Source organism: Colias eurytheme, chromosome 10, assembly GCF_061535395.1.
Source record: "Colias eurytheme isolate Ceu_HAF_F1 chromosome 10, ilColEury1 Martin Lab GWU primary, whole genome shotgun sequence".
Taxonomy (NCBI): domain Eukaryota; kingdom Metazoa; phylum Arthropoda; class Insecta; order Lepidoptera; family Pieridae; genus Colias; species Colias eurytheme.
In genome coordinates, this window is record NC_142989.1 from 9,918,505 (window position 1) to 9,940,440 (window position 21,936).

A 21,936-nucleotide genomic window follows, 5' to 3' on the forward strand; every position below is an offset into this window, starting at 1 on the left:
TGAAATTTTACTATCAATGCGAGAAGTTTCACTTCAAAAATTTTGTATAGAATTTGCATTCATAAGAAATTATGTAAATATGGATAAAATATAGTTTCATCTTTCTTGATAATAGGTATTTTAAGAAAATGATAAATTATTATATATGTTTTTAGAATGCAATAAAACTAATTAGTCCTGTTTTATGTGTTTTATTTCGAACATTACATTAACATAGTGCTTAAACCAACTTCAATCTTAGTAACACAGACAAAAAGGCACATAATAGTATGACAAAAATAACAATTTATCATCTACTGTGAAATCTTTACATACAAATTCTGAGTGAGTAAATATTTATATATTTGCTAAATTCACAAAATTATACATGTAATAGTAAGGCCAAGAAATTTAGTAACATTTCATCAAAAATAATTTTACATATTTTTACGTAATATTATTCCATGAACAAAATAAATAATTAATTGTGCGTGCTGCTAACTGACTGCAGTGACAAAAAAATCACGTTCTCAAATTAGTTTTAGCTTTTTCCAATATCTCCTTTTTGATCTTAGGATATTCTGGGTGTATTTTCAGTATCTGTCTACAAACGACTATACATTCTGGATACTTCTTTAATTTTAAATACGCATATGATAGTTTATAACCAATGGCTAGATCGCTCTTGGCCGAGTGAACCCACGCGTTTTCGTAGTTGTATGCCGCGCTCTTGTAGTTTTGTTCCTTTTCCGATAAGTAACCTGAGAAAAAATATTATTGTTTAGAGTTCCGGCAAATTGATTTGTTAAGATTTTATGTAGGAGAAATTAGGTGCAATTAGAAAAATACTTAAGTACCTATTACAATTACAATTTTAAACAGCTTCAGATTGCCATATGCAATAGTTCAATTTAAACTACTGCATCATAAATACTATTTTACCTACTGATCAAGAATTTAAATTTTAAAGTATTTTTTTTGTATAAAAAGCTCACTTATAGACAAAAAAATACATACCCAAGTACTGATAAGCAGACACACAAGATTTGTTGTGTGTTAGCACCTTTGCTAATAGCTCCTTTGCAGCATCCGTTCGACCAGAGTTTATCTGGTTGTCTGCTACTTCTAACCAGCATCTTAAAGTATAAAGAGAGAATGATAATATAAAATAATCTATACTAACATTATAAAGCTGAAAAGTTTGTTTGTTTGAACGCGCCAATCTCGGGAACTACTGGTCCGATTTGAAAAATTCTTTCGGTGTTAGATAGCCCATTTATCGAGGAAGGCTATCGGCTATATATCATCACATACGACCAACAGGAGTGGAGCCACGGGGGTGAAACCGCGCGGAGCAGCTAGTATAGGAATAAGATTAGGTGACATTGATTTGTTTACAACATTGACCTAGTAAGAAAAAAGTTCTTTTGCTTTACTACGTATATTAGAACTAGATTACCGCCCGTGGCTTCGCCCGCGTTTTCAAAGGAAAACCGACATAGTTCCCGTTCCCGTTGGACTTCCGGGATAAAACCTATTCTATGTGTTAATCCAAGTTACCCTCTATATGTGTGCTAAATTTCATTATAATCGGTTCAGTAGAATTTGCGTGAAGTGAAAGAGTAACAAACACACACACACACACACATCCTCACAAACTTTCGCACTTATAATATTAGTATTAGAATAGGTGAAAAGAGTAGTAATTTAGTAAAACACATGTATCTATTGAACTCTTTCTCTAACCCTATTGCACGCCTCATAAGCGAAGCGTTGAGGTGGGTACTACTGTCACTTCGCGCAAAACATCTGATTTTTCAAACTTAAAATGTCTTTATGTATCATACATTGCACTTGTAAGATAATACATACACACACATATTAAGAAAAAACACTATTTTTAACGTTCATGATATTTTTGATGTCATTTTTGTTATTTAAACTAGTTAAAGAACAGTTTAAAAAAGTTCTGTCTTGGACGTCCGTGTGTCTGTATGTGCGGATCCTTTTTCTTGTTAACACGATAGCGACCGAAATACTTTACTAATCGAGTCTTTTTTTTTCTCTTACGCTTGAGTATGCTCAGGAATAGAACCCTTTCATTTTTCAGGGTCTAAGCGTGCACTTTTGGATTTTCCAAATTATTATTTATTATTTCTACTCAATAGGTAACGTATATGATCCTTACGTTTACGTTGTCAAATGTTTAGTTTAGCTTATCTGTCAAATAATTTACGAAAATTTACTTCTTTAGATGAGTAAAATAATTCTTACTTTTCCAGGCCATCTGCATTTTCCGGTGTCCAAGGTATAGATGATATTGTTCTCTTCAATATATTTTTCGCGCGTGTCGGTTGCTTGACAATATTATACCTGAGAAAAAAAAGCATATATGAAAATATCGCCCATTTTTGGATATAATAGATATTTAATAGTTAGGTTAAATATAAATAATAAATAACCTAAACTGTTCAACTGACTGGAGTTTAGAAATATTAGAACAACTATGAATGTACTTTAACAAACAAAATAGAGTCCTAAACTACTTCTGTTGATATAATTAAAAAAACCGGCCAAGTGCGAGTCGGACTCGCGCATTTATATTTATTTTTTTAATTTTTAGTGTTGTTATTATAGCGGCAACGGAAAATACATCATTTGTGAAAATTTCAGCTTTCACGGTTTATAAGATACAGCCTGGAGACAAACAGACGGACGTCGAAGTCTCAGTAATAGGGTTCCGTTTTACCCTTTCGGTACAGAACCCTAAAAACGCTACAACTTACGCATTAGCTATAGCCAATATAACATATGGATCGTCATGTGCCCCCTCCTCACTGACGGACGGCAATAGCTCTTGTAGCACTCTTTCTGCGTTCGACTTTAGTTTTGAAGCCAGTTGCAATAATGCATGGAGCCCTTTCCGTTCCGATGGCGAAACTTCTAGAAGCAGTTTCTCTGCCGTGCGCAATGCTAGAATTCGGGTATCGCTGAAAAGTTATAAAATTGGTTATTTTAAGCGAATAAGTTTATTTTATAATATTTGCTTCAACTAACATTTTTACTGATAATTTATAAACTGCATAGTGCATATCGATACTCTGTTCACGCATAACTAAATGAATGCGGGTGAGTGATTATTATACGCTTGAGTGATCATATGCGGGTGAGTGATTATACGCGCGTGAGTGATTATACGCGCGTGAGTGATAATACGCGCGTGAGTGATTAAACGCGCGTGTGATTATACGCGAGTGAGTGATTAAACGCGCGTGAGTGCCTATATCTGCGTTTGTGTGCGTGATCGATTATACGCGCGTGTGTGCGAATGCGCGTATGAGTGCGTATATATTCGTGTGTGTGTGCGTAAGTGTGTGTGTGTGTTATTGTGTGGGCGTGACTGTATGTGTTTCTTCTATAACGCAGGCGTCAGTACACGTCGGTGGGGGTATAAGGCCTGGCTGTTAACCCCTGCCGCCGAAGGTGAACAGTGGCCACCGTTGGGTTTTAGAGGGTATGGCTTCTCGCGAGTCCCACATACCCCCTACGCAGAAAAACTACAGAGGGGGATGCGTAAATGCATTTCCCAACGTTAAAAAAAATGTATGCGTGTACTAGAGTACACACGTAGTAAGTGAAACTTCTTTATGACCTTAAAATGTCACGAGTATGGCGTAACGCAAAAATGTTACACTAAATTTTTGTCCAACCCCGATAAAGAAGTTTCACTTCAAAAAGGCGTCAGTACACTCTTGCACACTCACTCCTCCCTCAGCGCGTGCTGCGCGAGGCACAGCAGCACCATGCGGCGCGCGGCCCCGCTCGCCCAGCGCGCCACGCGCCGAGCTGCGTTCAGCTGCCGCAGCGCTGCGTTCACTTTGCCCTGGTACGCGGAGTATAGGCCCTCGCAGTATGAGTAGCCTGCAACAGTGTATGAGGTATTTTAAATAAAAAAAAGACGGGTTGCACTCCGGAAGTGCCGACAGAAGTGAAAACTTGATTATAACGTTGAGCATGTTTGATATCCATCCGCTTTTTCGATCAGGTCACGTGTCCTGACGCGAGTTTAAGATTTTATACCCAACGCCGCTAAAGAAGTTTTCACTTCAAAAATGGATACTATATGAAAACACGGTGTCATAAGTGAAGTCCCGTGTCCCCGTAGTGGGGTAGGGGGCAGATGCATTATTCATACATCTGTTCCACTGATCGATTTTTCTTTAGGGACAAGTAGGTGATCAGCCTTCTGTGTCCTGCCAGACCGAGACATTTTTTTTTTCGTCTCCACCGGGAATCGAACCCAGGACCCCTCGGTTCTACGCTCACGCGTCAACCACTGTACCGAGGAGGCGGTCAACAAACACGGTGTCATACTGGACAATAAATCATTGAATAATTAATTTTGGAGCGCATCTTCCGTGCATATGCGCATTCTCATCACAATAACCCATTAGACGCGAAGAAAATCGTGCAGTGAGGCGATTATTACACTGTATGTACATATGTAGCACTACGCAGCGTAGCGCGTGAACGCGTGCATTGACGTTTTTGTTGAAAACAAACATTGTCCAAGACAAATATGTAAAATGTATCCATGCACGTTCATTCAAATCATGCGCCTACAAGTGAAGTAACACGCGCGTGTGTGCGGTTTTTATAAGACTGTTGTACAATAAAGAGTAAATAAATAAATAATCCTCAAAACGTAGGCAGGCGTTATTGAGTACGTGTGTACGTGCGTTGACACGCAACATGCAGTATAATGCGTGTTAGTGTGATATCTAAAATCGAATGCAATGATGTGAATGAACTTATAAAGAAATATCACGATAAAGTAATAACCGCATTGAAAGAAAGAAAGAAAGAAATCATTTATTTCAAAACACACAACTCACAAGTACATAATAAACATTACAAAGTTCGAAGTTTAAAAAATAAGAAAAAAATAAAGTAAACTAAAACAAAATAATAATAAAACCATCAAAATTTGTGAGGTTGCGTGCGCCAAAAAAGGATACCACTCAGGATACCATAATAAAACTACCATATACCGTACTCATTGTGATTATAATTAAACAGAATTATATTAATTACTCGGCTCGTACATTTAGTGGTCCTTCGAGCCGGATTTGAACCAGCGACATATGGACTTCTACTAATTAATAAGTAATGCGATTGGGAAGTTCCCCCTCTCCCCCACCCTCCAACCGGTCAATGTATTAGAAAAATAATTGTCTCTTTACCAAGATCCTCATTCTTCCCGATTGCTTCTCTAGAACGTTCTAAGGCCGATTCCACTTCAGCTAGCGAACCGCGTCTCCACTGCACTTCTATGAGCTGCGCGAGCGCTTCCCAACTGTTGGGCTTCACTGATAGTATCTGGGTCAAGTGACGTTGTGCTGTTTCTAGATCTACCTGTAATGTACCATGTTTATATAAATTGTCTACTATATAAAAATAAGTCTATAAAAATAAGTCGGGTTTTCCTTCCTGGCGCTATAATTCAAGAACGCACGGACCGATTTCCACGGTTTTGCATTCACTGGAAAGGTGAGGTGAGGTGGCTTCGTGAGGTTTATAGCAAAGAAAAGGTGTCTTTGGTGGCGAAATGGAGTTCGCCCGGTTTGCTAGTCCATACTAATATTATAAATGCGAAAGTAACTCTGTCTGTCTGTTACTCAATCACGCCTAAACTACTGAAGCAATTTACTTGAAATTTGGTATGGAGATATTTTGATACCCGAGAAAGGACATAGGCTACTTTTTATTACGAAATATGTACCACGGGCGAAGCCGGGGCGGACCGCTAGTAACATATAAAACAAAAAGCATAATATTTTATTTGTACATGCTATAGCGCTACGGAAGAGTGGAACCATCACTATTGATTTATCGGGGTTTTTTGTTCTGATATCGGCTCGAAGGACCACGAAAAGTTTACTGGTTTTAATTATAAATGCATATATAAATTGGTAAATAAAATAAAAACAGGCCTTTACTAGTAAAACATAATGTCATGCTCTTTAAACTTTTAATATTAAAATGCTCCACGCATATTTGTTGTATCGTTACATATTCCTTTATTGTTCATATCAAGTAAATAAAATTCACAGAAAAATAAATCAAATGGTGTTCTCGCGGCTTTTATAATAACTTTTATTTTTAATAGTATTAACAATATTACCTTCCGGAAAGCCAAGTCAGCCATCATAACAGCCGCGGATTCATTGTTAGGATCAGAATTCAAGAGAATTCCACATGTCTGTTCACATTTTTCTGGATTGTTCATCTGAAAAATTATCAAGATATTTATGAGTCTATAATATAATATCTAGGTTGAAATATTTTATTTTATTCCTATCTCGCAATGAAGCAATATATTTTTTTGCCAACGATCTGTGATTTTTTTTCGACTTTACAAAAATCAAATGCAAAAGATCTCAAGGCACTATAGGTAAGTGAAGAACTAAGTGAACCCCGTTATAAAAAATAATTTATCGATTTATTCACCTGTGCATACAACTTGGCCAATGCCAATAAAGTTTCCGAATTCCTGGGCGAATAAATAAGAGCTTCAGACAGCAAATTAGTAGCAACAGCCGGTTCCTTATACGCCTTGACTTTCGCTAGCAAACAGAGAATAGAAGACATCTTCTCTTTCTCTTCTTGTATGTCTGCTTTCGAGTCTATCTCTACTCTTTTTAACACCGCATTTTGCAGATCTTTAGCTTCCGCTAGGATTAAGTTAGTGTTTGTTGTAGCGGGGTTTTTCAATTCCCTACTTCTTGCTTGCACTAGAAGCAGTTTTATGCGCTTTTTTAATGTTGCCGTATCTTTTTCTTTATTGCTCGGTTGGTTTAGTTCGGACGATATAACTGAATCGACCTTGTCGTATTGTTTTAGCTGAAATTATAAAGGTACTTCAAGAAATACTGCTAAATGACTACTGTTAGTGTTGATATGTTTATGTACGTGCGTGTATGTGTTCTAAGTGTTATGCGTTATTTGCTGCTTTTTGTACCATTATCACTCTTATTTATTATCAGAATTCATGATTTCCTAGGTAAAAAAATCAGCTTTTTTTATTATATACTATAAAAAAATAGGTGAATCCTAAAATATTATTTTTTCGCATATGCATAAGAAAAAAAATACAGTTTAATTAACCGTTTTAAAAAATAAAACAAATGACTACTATACCTTGATAAGGAGTTCAAGATGTTCAAATCTAAGTTCATCGTCATTGGTCAGTTTTATGGCATTTTCATAATGCTGTATTGCCTTGTCATATTCATGCATTTTCATCAACGCAGCGCCAAGTTTTTTGACCAATTGTATGTCTTTGGGATTGCCTTTTAGCGCCGATTCGTACGATTCCGCTGCTTGTATTGGCTCTGTAAGAATATGAAAGTATATTGAAAGAAAAAATCAATTAAAAAAATAACAAATTGCAGCAAAAAGTTAAGGAAATTGTATGTCTATTTAACAGAACTAATAGTTTTTTTTTTCTTTATCAAAATCCACTCCTAAAACACTGTAACATTTTTTTGCATCTGTTTAACAACAAAAATAGCTTACTTATGTATAAATAAAACTTAATTTACAGACTTTAGTACCAAAACAATAAAAAATTACCAAAAATGGACATAAAAGCGTCCCCCATCATAGTATGCGCATCCGCCATTGGATGATTGCTGACAATATCCTTGAAGCAATTAGTGAACATAGCCCGATCTTTCTTCTCTTTGAGATATATATGCGCCATTTTGCTATGAGCTTGGAAGTAATACGGCTGGCCCGGTTTCACATCGTTCAGTGTGTCTATAGCATTGTCTATGTCACCCTTTTTTAAGGCTATATCTGCACGAGCGATTAGTAGACGATTCTCTTCCGACGTGTATGAGAATTCCTGTATTGCTTCCTGTGTATAAATAAAAATATGCAGTGAGTGAGATATAGTCTATATGTTTTAACCCATTGACCACCGAGCGGCCCGATCGGGCCGAGACACAATAGATTTTCTATTGTGTCTGTGATCCGAGGACTGACGGATTAATGATATTTATTATTCAAGAATAACTCATCATCATATTATACATTCAAATAAATCAGCAACCAATATAAAAAAACACAAAGCTAAATAAGATTCTAATATTAAAAAATTTTGAACTGTAATCTATACTAATATTATAAAGCTGAAGAGTTTGTTTGTTTGTTTGAACATGCTAATCTCAGGAACTACTGGTCCGATTTGAAAAATTCTTTCGGTGTTAGATAGCCCATTTATCGAGGAAGGCTATAGGCTATCATCTATATATCATCACGCTAAGACCAACAGGAGCGGAGCAATGCGGGTGAAACCGCGAGGAACAGCAAGTTGACAATAAAAAATTAAAATAACATGAAATACCTGCATAGTTTTCCCAGCTTCTCCAAATTGGCCTAATGCAGTCTGCAACTCTATTACTTGGAAATACAATGTAGCTTTATCTATTATATTCAAGTCTGCGTCAATTTGTTTATTTGAACCAATGTTATTCTTGCTATTCAATATCTGTACGCTTGTCAAAAAAAACGACAAGGCATCCTGTAGTTGATTTAAGTTCTTCATAATTACTCCATTTAGAAAATGATACATTGCACTGTCCCGCACTTTAAAGTTGTAGCTCAAACACATTTCAAGGCACTGTGAGGCTTTTGTATATTGTTGCTGTTGGATATAAATCTGAGTTAAGAGCACATGACTTCCCGCATGAGTATTATCGAGTTCTCCAATTTGTAAAGCCAATTTCTCGGCTTCCGACGCCTGACCAGATAGAAATCTTAACTTGGCCAATTCATAAAGCGCTGGTATTAAGCCAGGACATGCATTACATACAATATTCAACATGTTCAAACACGTTTCTGCTGAAACATCTTTGTCGTCTTGGGTGTATAATAAATAGCTTGTTATTACAAAGGGCTTTTTAGGAAGATGCTTCTTATATTCTTTGTAAACCTCCAATAAGAAATCTGGATCGAGATTTTTTATGTATGACAAACTGAAAGGATATTGATTTGCATACGACAGTTGAGATTCAAATGCTTGGTTCAAGAATGTTTTGGCATTGGCATTTTTGCTATTCAATTTTGCTGATAGTAAATACAGTATGGGAAACTTGTCATTTCCTTGCATTTCAAACAATAATTCAACTTGCTGCGCTACTTGGTCAGTCGGTCCATTATCATACATTTGACATAATGTTAAACCGCACAAAGCAGTTATTGAGTTACTGTCTATTTTACTTGCTGCTTTGAAGAAATTTAACGCGTCTTTGTATTTGCCTTGTAAAATGCACTGGTAGCCAACTTCGCTCAAATAATCGACATTATTAGAGTACATTTCCGATGCGTATTGCGCGAATCTGTACACTTGTGAAATAACAGTACTTGATCTTCCACACACTTTCGAAAATGTTTGTGCAGTATTATAAAACTGATATGCATTATTGCTCTCTTCATTCTCTAATATATTAAACAGGGTATTTAACTGATCCACTGCTTCTATATAATCAGAATTCTTACATAACGCTATGAATATTCTTATTTTAAGTCCTTCAACATTAGTAGGTTCTAATGATAGTACTCTTTCAATGGTATCATAAACTGACTCCCATTTCTGTGAAGCAAATTCATTTTTCAATTTTTCAATCAAAGGTACAACTTGTCTTGGATGATGAACTATTAATTTGTCTAACGTTAAATTAGATTCTTCATGCTTTTTAACCAGGTATTTTAATTTAGCGAACGCTAATAAAGCATCAATATTTTTATTGTCTTTACTCAAAACTAATTCTAAGCAGTCATAGATAGAATTATGCATATCCAAATTAATATACATATCATTGTTTGATTTTAGAATAATAGCATCTAGATAATTGGGATCTTTTCTCAATGATTTATTGATGTAATCTGTGGCTTTCTCATATTTTTCTGCAAAGAACAGGAACAAACCAGCAAAGTATAGTGATGTGGCACTAGCATACTTCCGTTCTTCTTTTAATTTGGCTTCTAAATTATATAGTTCTTCTCTTTCCATAGTATTTACTAGTTTATAACTATAGATGAGTGCCATAACAACAGCCAACTGCACATCTTTATCAGACTGTAGTTGTGACAATTCATGTATACCTGTTTGTACCTGTCCCTCAAGTATGTTCGCCAAACCGTGGTAAAATAAAAATTCTGCCGAATCATTGTATTGTATTGAAGCATGCTTAGCAATTTCCTTAGCTTTACCGAAACACTTCTCTCTTAAATAATAATGTATGTTACACCTATGCCATATGTTCTCCATTTTCTTAAAACTACTCTAAGTCAAGTTTCACTTTAAGATTTTTGTACTTATTGATGTTATCCTGATAGTACTTCGCTAGGAAGTGACATCTGCAAGTAACATCTAGTTTGTTTTCGAGGGCATATTCAAATGCATGCTGAAAAAAACAACATGTTAAAAATTAGGATATATGAAATTAAATACAGTAGAATCCGTTTATTATGACTCCGCCTATATTGACCAACCGGTTATTATGACGTAATTGCACTACGAAGTTTGGTTTTCATATAAAATTCTTTATAAATAGTCGGATATATTGACTTCCCTTACAGTGACATGCCGCTTATTATGACCCATTTTTAATAAATTATGTCTGGTTATAATGACCGTCATGATTCTTTACACGGAAATGTGGGAAGATTATGTTGTCATTGATAGCAGCTGTAGCTGTCGATCTCCTCACATCCGAAGTACCCACCGATGAAAATATCGTACAGAACATTAGTGCTAAGGAACAACTAGCAGAAGAGGCATTAAAAGCTCCAGAATTATTTTCACGATTTGTTCACAGCAATATTGAAGATGATTATTTGACCAAAGCTAGGTATGTCTTCTATACACAATAGTATTAGAGACTGTTTTTACAATAAAATGAAAAGAACAAAAGCAGACAAAAATTACAGTGTAGGTACGTACAGTAAAAAAATACACTTGTATGTGTTATTATAATAATCTGCTGATTACGTGCAATTTTGATTTAATATGTACGTATACATATGCAAGTATACTATGTTTCTGTATTAAAATACTTAAATACATACATATTTAGATAAAAAAGATTTTTCATTTCACATAGCGCTTTGTATGACGTCCGCTTATTATGACGTGTTTGTCGATTCCCTTCGATGTCATTATAAACGGATTCCACTGTATAATTTATTCGCTCTACTTTTTTTTTTGCTCTTAATCTAATCGGTTGCAAAATTAAAGATACCAATAGTGAATTCTTGAATAAATACATGCTTTTATCAGTAATATTGTTAAGCTTAATTTGTTTTATGTGTTAAATAGCCTAAAAGATACTATCAAAATATTATCACAATTATTCCTAAAAAATCAGAAAATATATATTTACCTGTCCCAGTAATTTCCCAACCCCTTTTCCTTGAAACACTGGAGGCACCTCTGTATGATTGAATGATATTTCTTTCCCCTTTTGTTCATAGCTTAGTGTAGCTTCTGCTAGAATGATTTTGATAAAAACTCATGAATAGTATTTTCACATATTTTCAAATCAGGAAAATTATATCAGAAATTATAATTAACAGAGACGGAAAGTTTAATGAAACAACTATCAATTACCACATTATGTATATTAAAACAAATTACATATATCAGTATGTTTGGTTTGCTCTAAACAAGTACAAAAAGTTACAATAAAAGTTAATTGACTCCCTGATTTTTCCACCACCTTTGATAATATTATATAAATTTGTGTACTGAAAATAAGTCAATCTCGAATAAATGAACCTAACTAGATGTAAACATTGAACTATTCTTTTATAATTTTATAATAAAATGCACATACCATCCTTCAAGCTGACTACAAACTGTTGCCTAGCAACATTGTTGACAACTTTTAACGCCTGTGTTGAGAAGGCCCTTGATCTTGTCAGCATTCCAAATGTTTTAATTTAACTGAACCAATGAATATTGCAAAGAATCCTTCAAAATAAATTCTAAAATAATAAATAGATAACTGTGAGTGCGCAGTTAATACAATTTATCAAGAATTGAAGAAAAAAAATTAAAATATTATCAGTTGTCAACGTCAAATTCAATGTCATCACTCATCAGTCATCAGTCATCTCACTCATCAGTCAACGAGTCAGTCAACCTTATGGCCCAATGGGCCAAAATTTTATGAGAAAGCTTGGAAACAGAAAAAGAAATAAAATAGAGAGTAACTAAAACTAACAAATTATACGTTATTTTTTATCATGTACATACGTGATTAAATAGAATTTGATTTGTATCAATAGTAATTCCTTCTTATGTTTTTTTACGATAGCAACATTCATTAATATGCACAAATGGCGCCATATTTTAAAGTTTGAATAAATTTTATTTTTTTATTTTTATTAAATAACTTTAGCCGAGGTACGCGTGACTATACTTGCTACTTTGTACTTCTAAACTAAATGTACCGATACATTGGTATTTTATAAATCAAGCGGCTAAAGAATATTTTTTTATGTAGGTAATAAAAGTAATAATTTGAGGAATGAGTGTTAATCTTTTCCTTTTTTAAGCAAAAAAAGACACACACAATTAAGACAAAACCATGTACTCATTTTGATAACGGTGTGGTTAATATTATTGTTGTAATAATGTACTTGACCTCTGTAAATAAAATAATTATTACGAATTTATATAGGAAAATTGCTTTAAAGATAAGTAACATAATTGCATTGATTCATTGATAATATAATATTATGTATGCGGCATGTTTAATTTCAAGATTATATTGACATTATCAAAACCCAAATTGCTTATTGCTATTGGTGCCATAAATGTAATTTTTCTAGCAATAGGTATAAAAGACGAATGGATAACGATTTTTCCACTTTGTTGTGAATCAATGATGACGGATAAAGTATTAATTGTGATTTTTATAGTAAGTACTTATATTATTTAAGTAAATTGTTCTTTACTTATGAATTATGTATTATATTCGTAGTAGCTTTTTTTTAATTTTCGGGTCTCATTTTTAATAAGTGTAAAGTGGGTGACATAATATTTTCACTTCTCATTTATTTGTTTTAATATTCTGAATGTAAGTCTTGCATTATTGTGTACCTATATATTATCCAACGCTATGATATCATATACTCATTGTATTGTGCAATTTTCATTGTAACAGAATGCATATTGCAGATATCCTGTGCCGCTTGGCAGGCACACGCGGCAGTAAACTGCACAACCGCCGGTCGCTTCGCTGACCCAGACGACACTACATGCCAGAACTATTACCTTTGCGTCTACATCAGTTCTACCAGTTCGTTCACATCTTACAACTATACATGTCCATCAACATCTCTATTCAATCCGACCACACAAGTCTGTACCACAGATTACGAATGTACTGTGACAGATACGACAAATTCAACGAATACTACCACGTCTGTTTGTACCGAAGATGGATTCGTTGCTGATTCCAACTCAACTGACTGCTCAACGTACATCCAATGTGTGAGCATCAATGGCACGTTCGAAGAAACTACGCTCACCTGTCCTAATACGACCTATTTCAATCCGAATACAACGTACTGCGATTCCAATTACACCTGTACAGCAACGTCTGATAATAGTACAAGTACTACTGACACGTGTACCACGTCTGGAAGGATCGCTGACACGTCAGACACGACGTGCCAAACGTACTACCTTTGTGTAGAGCTTAGCGATGGCACGCTCGAACAGTACACCTACACCTGTCCTTCGACATCCGTTTTCAACCCCACTACTGGAGTTTGTACGACAAATTACACATGCACAAATACTTAAAGGCATGCAATGTAACGGTTATCCAGACTGTTATTGATAAAGCTATGTAAATTTCATGAAATTAATAATTAATATATCTAATTCATATTTTAGTATAATTGTAACAAAGCAAGTCTGCTTTGTTTATGATACCTAACCGATTATGGCTGTAATATAGGCAACAAACAATTGGCATTAGAAAACGAATATGTTATACAAAATATAATGATTTAATTAACAAAGCAAAAAACTTACACCTATATTGGATGATAGATAATATTCGGTACATAGTACAGCAATAAAGCAGCTCTTTAAACTTAATTTAAGAACCATTATTCTATATGTAACATAATATCATCACTGAAATTTGGACACTTATTAATTCGTCTATCACCGACATTTGAGCTGCATCAGAATTCGTTGAATGAGTCACTACTGTCTACGATACTCCGTGACAACAGCTGGGCATGGCCCGCGACGATGTTTTTACACGAAACGATATTGTTTTGAAATTAAATATATTTGAAAAAATTGCAAGCTGGTTACATTTTTCATATAGTTAGACTACTATAAGTTATAACTATGTGGGGTTTGTAAATTCAAAATTGTAATAAATAATTCATGTAATATTGTTAAAATTAAAATTTAATTTGTAATTAAAGAGATTAAATAATATATTTAAAAAAATCATATTTGTAAATTCATAGCTGGTTTTCTATTCAAACAAATCAATTTTTAAATATACAAGTGCTAATCGTTTTTTTTATATTTTTTGTTAATATACAGCTCCATGTTGTAACAAATAAATATTATAAATAATGTCTTAGTTCTGAAAATGAGAAAAAATATGTAACAATAATAAAATATATCGGAGGCTCTATCTCAAATCGTATCGCATCATGTAAAGACGCTCCCACCCGGCGTCCGGCGCGAGCGCTCCAAACCGTCCAATCGCCACGCCGCCAGTCGGGCTTAGCGTAGCGCGCGCACCGCGCATGCGCACATGTTGCGTTTGACAGGTGACCGCCAAAATTCGATCAGTGAAAAAATGTAAACATTGTGTTTTGATAAATAAAAAGTTTTTGTAAAAGTACTGTTACGTGTTGTGTTAGGTAAATAGTTCGGTGAAGTTATATTACTAATTCATATGAATAATTTTAATTCAAATCTTCAATCTTTTACACCTTGTACGATTTTTGATTTGCATAATAATCTTAAACAATATGAATATACAATTAAGTTTATCAGTTTTGTGAATGAATGGATGAAATATGTATATTGTTATCTATAATAACATAATAAGAATTAAAATCGGTGATATTTAACATGGGTGAATATCACCTAAGAATTATAGACTATTAGTTATTACTTACTTGGTAGATGCTTGTAGGTAGCTATGCAAATGCAATGCTTAGGTAATATTATTCAATATTCAGTTTATTCACTATCAGTCAAGCGTGGATGTAAATTTTATTAACAACCTTCAGAACGCACAAAAACATTTAATTCAACTCATTCTTTTGCGCAGTTAATTAAACAATTGCTTCCGAACTGTTTGAATAATTTCAATTGAAAATGAAAATTCTTTTACATACCTATCTGTAGCAATTAATTTGAATTTAGAATGATGTAGCTGGAGAGCTGGAGGCATAAAATTAAAAATAAACACAAAAATTGTGTTGCCAGATGTGATATCGTTTACAATTTGTTGTGAGTGGTGAGTGGTGACGAGCATATGGGGCAATGTGTGTCCCGGGATTATCCGGGCCCCTATGAGTTCGCACGGCACTATGACGTCGAGAGTCTTGCCAGCAGTATTGGTTCTTCGAGACGCGTAAGTACTTTTTCTTATATTTTCTCTATGTCTCCTAAAAGTTATGAAAAAAATACGTAATGAAAAGATAAGTAGTACCTAAGTCAATATTTCGTACATATTCGTTAAAGGAAGATCATAAACATGTTACTCAAATACTACATAACATGCTAAAGCACATAATAAATAACATTATGCAGCGGGTCGAGATGATTCACATTTTATAACTAAAACACGATCAGCATTCTTTACTCCGACTTTGTTGCGAACATCAGATGACCTCGGTTTTTAGATCCTACTACTAGCACAGATTAGAGAATAGTTACTTCGTAACTACTAGTTCCTCGACAGAAATTGTATTCAAAAATTGATATTAAAATCTTACCTAGAAATATTTGTGAATTAAGAAATTCTAAAAATATGATAATAGGTAAGTACGTTGTGAAACAAATTTTGTTTATGACGTATGTACTGAAATTTTAACGCAATTTAGTAACATTTAAGAATATTGCAAAATATTTCATAAATTCATTTCCAAAATTTTAAGAACAATTACACTTTTTTAGAATTTTCTTTTTGATGTCTATACCTACCTATCTGGCTTATAAAAATATATTAGGTCTGTGTTAGGTACAATTAACTACTTACGTACCTACCTAGTTACATAAATTTCAAGATAACAAAATTTAAAGTAAACGTTTTAAGATAAACCTAATTATTGTCAATAACATGTATCAGTATTGACCTATCTCCAAGATAAACCCAATTAAAACCTAAAAAGCTCTATTACTCCGATTTCTAAAACTTTCAAAGCGTGACTAGGGATGAATGAAGGTACGAGATGTATCATGCTGATTGCAATTTCGTTTTGTGTCATGACAACACTGGTCTATTGTTAATGGGTACAATAAAATCAGTGTTATACAGTTTCCACACAATTAATACTAAGCGAGTAGGATTTTATTACTGCCTAGTACTTTTAATTGCGTCAGGAGACCAAATTTTATGGATTATCGTAGTTCTTGCTGAATGACCATCGTACATACATATCAAAACTTTTAAGAGAATTAGGGACAGACGAAAGATAGTAAATAGAACGAAGTTTTGTGTACTTCGTCTATATTTGCATTCTTATCGTTATATGCTGCTATTACCTCTATGCAGAATCTCGTGTGTCTTTTCCCTTCTCTTTAATTGGCAATAGCGGAAGAACCTGAAATATTCCATCTACTCCATATTTATACGCGAATAATTTAAATTTTAACAAAATATTTCCACATTCTCCAGTTAATTATACCCCGTAATAGTATTATGAATAATTATGTCGTCTAATGGCGTCGTGAGTGTATTTTCACTATCATGATCGTTACAGACCATAAGCACGGTTTCTACACGATTGTCTGAGATTCAATAATCTCCTGTGTTCCTATCTAAAGTATAAGTTTAGTGGAATTCTCTAAACGGTTATTCGAACGAGAGGTGGTAGAAAGGCAACGGCAAGTCCAATGGTGTTAATAGAGTCATATTGCCCTGTGAATCTGGAATTAACACTGAATTAAAATGATAAATTAATACGTTAGTATGTTTTCCATAATTGAGATAGATGTTCATTTTATTTTGTACAATAGATACCTATATGACACTAATATTAAACGAATAATCGAATGCTCAGCTAATGTTTATCAGTTAGGATGCTGGAATGTCCTTGTAATTGGTATCGTATCTAAGAGCTTAGTGATTAAAGCTCCGAAAATGCTTTTTGCAAAGACGATTAAGCAAATAAGTAGGTATTTAATCCGTCAGTCCTCGGATCACAGACACAATAGAAAATCTATTGTGTCTCGGCTCGATCGGGCCGCTCGGTGGTCAATGGGTAAAGAGATATTTTTCTGACATTATTAATTAATGTTCCAAGAAAAGCTGTCTGAACTTTTAGTTAAAGCGAAAAAAGAGGTAATAATTTCCTCGTCTGTATCCTTTTAATTTAGGGATTTACTACAATAATTTGCAGTAAAGACAACGAAACAACATTCCATACAGTTTCCGGACAGAATAAATTTCGAGAAACATGTTATTAGTTTATCATCTTATTTATCTAATGTCTAAAGATACATATTTACAAGATACCTGTTTATAATACGGGATAACCACTCGGGTCCAAGGCATGTAAGTTAGTGGAATAATAATATGAATACCCGTTTTAAGTTCGTAAAAGATTTTTGAATGCTGAATCATCGAATACGCCTTTAATCGCAAAGTTAATTTTTTTTGTGATACATTTAGCTTATCTACATAATAATATACAATGGGATGTTTTCTAATTCCTATTAGAGCGTTACTTTCTAGGTATCGCGAAGATTCATAATATTGTCTTTGTATTGTTATGGCAAAACGAATTTATCGGCTGGTCACTCACATTCCCACGAATACCAAACCCACAAGTGTAGGATGGCATTTACAATGGTCCGGGAGCCAGCAGCAGATTTTATGACCAAGTTCCTCTCAAGCGGTAATTAGTAAAATGCATCAAAGTATAGTATTATGAAGCCTCGTGAACGTCAGCTGGAGCTCGGTTGGGGGGAAGAGCGGTTGTAGCCTCCCGTATCAGCTGTCACAGCTGACGGTTTTTCCACCAAGATACAGCCAGCTGACATATATATTTATCCATAGTTACATATAAGCTATCATCAGGTAAATTTTTGTTTGAGAGGAAATAACGGAAAATAAATTTTTCTTTAAATTTAACTTTCATGTTCGAGACACCAGCTGACGTATAATACACCATGTTGTAACCAGCTTTTTTTTTTTCGTTGAGATATTGGGTTAGCTACAATTTGACAAATTTTTAGCTGAGAGGAAATGAATGAATGAATGTATTTTTTTTCCTATGTGCGTGGGAGGCACCCCCCCAACCGAGCGCCAGCTGACGTTCACGAGGCTTTATAATACTATACTCTCATGCGTCTGACGAATTATCTCTTGAGAGGAAATAGTTAACCAAATTTGCACCTGGCTCCCTAACCAAAATGTTTTTCCATACATGAGCACATTCGAACATTGTACGAATGTTTGCATGTCATGTGGCTTTCAATGGAACACATCACCTATGCGAGGAAGTTAGAGTGTAATCTCAAATATAGCTAACAGTTTCTCTTAATAACTGTCCTTGTTTACATTAACTCAAGCAATTTTATTAACCGTCTCAACGTAATCTTTTGTTTTCACAATACCATTGTTCAATATTTTTTCGGGTACCAATTAGTGATTCATACAAAACTGAGGATGTTGCTGAAATCTAAGGCCAACGTTTTGATATAAATCAGTATTATTAATCAATAAAACTGAATGGTTATTTGAGGTAAGTAATATCGCCATTATTTAGGCTAATCTGTACATAAAACACTAAAACTACCTGAGCACATAAATAAAACTAATAGTTATTCTTGTTAAATAAGCTGAAAGATCGATAAAATATAAATTTACGTGAAACTCAATAATGATAAATTTTCGGAGTATAAAACTAATTTACGTTTTTATATCTTTAAAACGTAATGAAGTGTCCTTGATAAAGATAATTACGTATCAATAGTTCTTTGTCTATTAGAATAAATTATCGCAAAAATTTGTATAATTACACTTAAATGTTTCAGCGGTAATGAATACGAATAAAATATTAAGCCGGAAAAATATTAGTAAAACCAAATACATAGTGTAAACCAAGAATCAATAAAATTATTTTCTTCAAGATGGCCATAATCATAAAATCAATTTTAAAGATCAGTAAGTAATGTTACCTAATAGTTATTTGTTTTAAACTATATAAGGTATGTCAATCAGGTCTAATATGGTCAACCATAGCTCCCAATTTTATGAGATTTATGTCTTAGTTAACGAGGGTAGCTATTTTTGGCAATTGCCAAATTAAATAACGTTTTTGGACATGTACAAAGTTGCTAAAAAGGCTAAACATTCGAGAGGTAGGTCTAAGTTTTCAGGATATAAGATTATAGCAAAACAAAACTTACTAGTTATGCGTGAAACTTTTGAGGTTTTATTGAGGTAGGAATTAGGATGTATAGGTTTATCATATTTTGCAGCTGATCTACAAATATTTTTAACAGTCTAAGTAACAAATTGGATAAAAGTTAAAGTTAAGTTAAAAAATGGGATGTTTATTTATTTTTAGTATAAATTCATATACTAAAATAAATAAACATCCCATTTTTTTGGATAAAACCAGTAATCTTATATATAAAAATGAATCGCAAAATGTGTTGGTAAGCGCATAACTCGAGAACGGCTGAACCGATTTCGATAATTCTTTTTTTATTATATTCCTTGAAGTACGAGAATGGTTTTTATGTAGAGAAAACGTAAGTAACACGGGCGAAGCCGGGGCGGACCGCTAGTTACAAATATTTAAACTCGTCTCAATTTGTGAGCCACAAAGTTTTGGCCTTAATTTATCAACAAAATACAATAAGATGATGCAGTCTTTCTTCATATTCACAATTATATTATTAAGAAACATTCTTTATCAGATGATAATTCGTTAATTAAAAACGTGCGCGGAGCCGTCCGCGTCTTTCACAATACTATTGCCGCGGCATAATTACTTTTGTTTATCTTGTAATTACTTGTACAAATTATTCCTTAAATAAAAAGAAATAATTGCTTTTGGAACATTTGATTTTATCGTAAGCTATGTTGATATTATATTGAAAAAATTCAAGAGTAACTCTTCCTGGTTTTAGGTGTCTGTTCGCATCTCAATTGCAAAACAATTGGATCGATATCCTTTTATTAAAAGAAGTACACACACACACCATAATTTTCTTGTTGAAAATTATATCCAAATCATATAAGAAATTTAATAATTTAGATACTTACAAATAAGAAAAACAAAACTGCATTGTAATTAAGTATTATAACAATTCAAGTTATCCACCAAAATGATAATTAAACCTGCTCAAATTTCACTCTTATCTGTTGCACAAAATATTGCATCCGTCATTAAATGCATGCCCTTTTTAGGTAGTCGTCCCTTATATAATCTCCGAGAAAGTGGACGTGCAAGCATATAGGTATCGAAATAGGCATGTAGCTAGTCGGTACATATCAAATATATACGTATTTTGCTTTGAATTTTATCGCAGTTTAGTATCGGTTACATCTAGATTGATAGAGGCTTTTAGCTTCTATTGCAACGGCAGGAAGGGATAATTTTATTTGAGACGTCTTTAACTGTGAAGTATTATTCTCTGCATTGAATTTAATTTTGGTTAAAATAATGAATGATCAACTTTGTGGCCTGCCTACGTTCCTTATAATTACCATGTTACTGATATCACAAAGCAGTATTATTTCCAGAGTAGGATAGTGATGGCGTTCGACGACCTATAAAGTTCTGTCATTTTTCCGCACTGGAATGAATACTGCTTTAAGACATCACGGTAACCCCCTGATGCTGAAATTTAATTGATATCTTGCTCAAATGCTTCTGGGCTATAATCATGATTTACCACATCGTTTTCCTGTCTGATCTATATTTAATATGAAATTCTCGTATCGCAGACTTTAACGAAACTAAGAAATAGGTCTGATGGATGACCTATTAAAGCAAACAGCATTTATTTACTAGGTTAGCTACTAAGAATCTAAAATGGTGCTTTACTTCCTTAATTATGTGTATTTGAGATTGTGTAAAATGTGTTATTGTGGGTCTTTCTTGTCCGAATAAATAAATGAATTATTATTATTACTACAAAATTATGTATCTCTATTTAACTATCCAGCTATGATAATTGCAAACAAAAAGTGCGATTAAATACAATTTTATGGTTGGCTTTAGATAAAATATAGCAGGGACAAGATAACCATCAGATAGCAGGTGGCGTTTAAATGTCTACAAGCTGGACTGAACGTTGTGACAGGTTTCGAGGCACGATTAGAAACCGATACGATGGCGGATGGATAAATCAAACTCTGGGTTATCTGAGTTTTAGCTTTAATAAATCTATAAGAATTACTGTGAAATAAAAGTATGGATTTGTGGTTGACTTACATTATTTTTCAACAGGTATTTACTATAACTAGTTAAATAGATAAGTATCCTACAATTGTTTTTTAAGGATTTACCATCATTATGAAGGGTCACAGCCCTGCGTTTAGTTGTCGGAAAAGCTACAAATTAAAAGTTTTAATAGAAAATCCCACATGAATATAATTATTACTCAAAAAAATAGAATCGTTCAATTACGATTGGAATGATAAAAGACAGAAT

At 33.8% G+C, this 21,936-nt stretch overlaps 3 protein-coding genes across 7 annotated transcripts in view; 2 read left to right on the forward strand and 1 right to left on the reverse strand.

The window, feature by feature from the left end:
• Positions 1-217: 217 nt before the first annotated feature.
• Positions 218-12,102, reverse strand: LOC149905412 (tetratricopeptide repeat protein 21B-like). The gene is made up of 13 exons (XM_090106267.1): positions 11,883-12,102; positions 11,430-11,536; positions 8,390-10,451; positions 7,615-7,900; positions 7,180-7,373; positions 6,490-6,882; positions 6,164-6,268; positions 5,223-5,394; positions 3,744-3,900; positions 2,766-2,969; positions 2,254-2,352; positions 997-1,115; positions 218-740 (listed from the first exon to the last, which is right to left on the reverse strand). The coding sequence occupies exons 3-13, from the start codon at positions 10,313-10,315 to the stop codon at positions 502-504; spliced, it is 3,894 nt and encodes a 1,297-aa protein (XP_089962393.1). The 5' UTR covers positions 10,316-10,451; positions 11,430-11,536; positions 11,883-12,102; the 3' UTR covers positions 218-501.
• LOC149905413 (uncharacterized) lies at positions 10,717-13,861 on the forward strand. The gene is made up of 3 exons (XM_090106572.1): positions 10,717-10,898; positions 12,450-12,454; positions 13,218-13,861. Exons 1-3 carry the CDS (start codon positions 10,717-10,719, stop codon positions 13,859-13,861), a joined length of 831 nt encoding a protein of 276 aa, XP_089962698.1.
• Positions 13,862-14,803: 942 nt separating this feature from the next.
• LOC149905414 (uncharacterized) overlaps positions 14,804-21,936 on the forward strand; it is a 103,382-nt gene continuing 96,249 nt past the window's right edge. For 3 of the 5 annotated variants that reach the window (XM_090106699.1, XM_090106697.1, XM_090106698.1), the window contains exon 1: positions 15,563-15,674. In XM_090106699.1, the coding sequence (XP_089962825.1) occupies positions 15,576-15,674 (99 nt within the window). In that variant the 5' untranslated portion in view covers positions 15,563-15,575. Of the gene's footprint in view, positions 14,953-15,526; positions 15,675-21,936 lie in introns of those variants that run through there. The other 2 variants (XM_090106700.1, XM_090106701.1) reach the window with 2 other exon arrangements.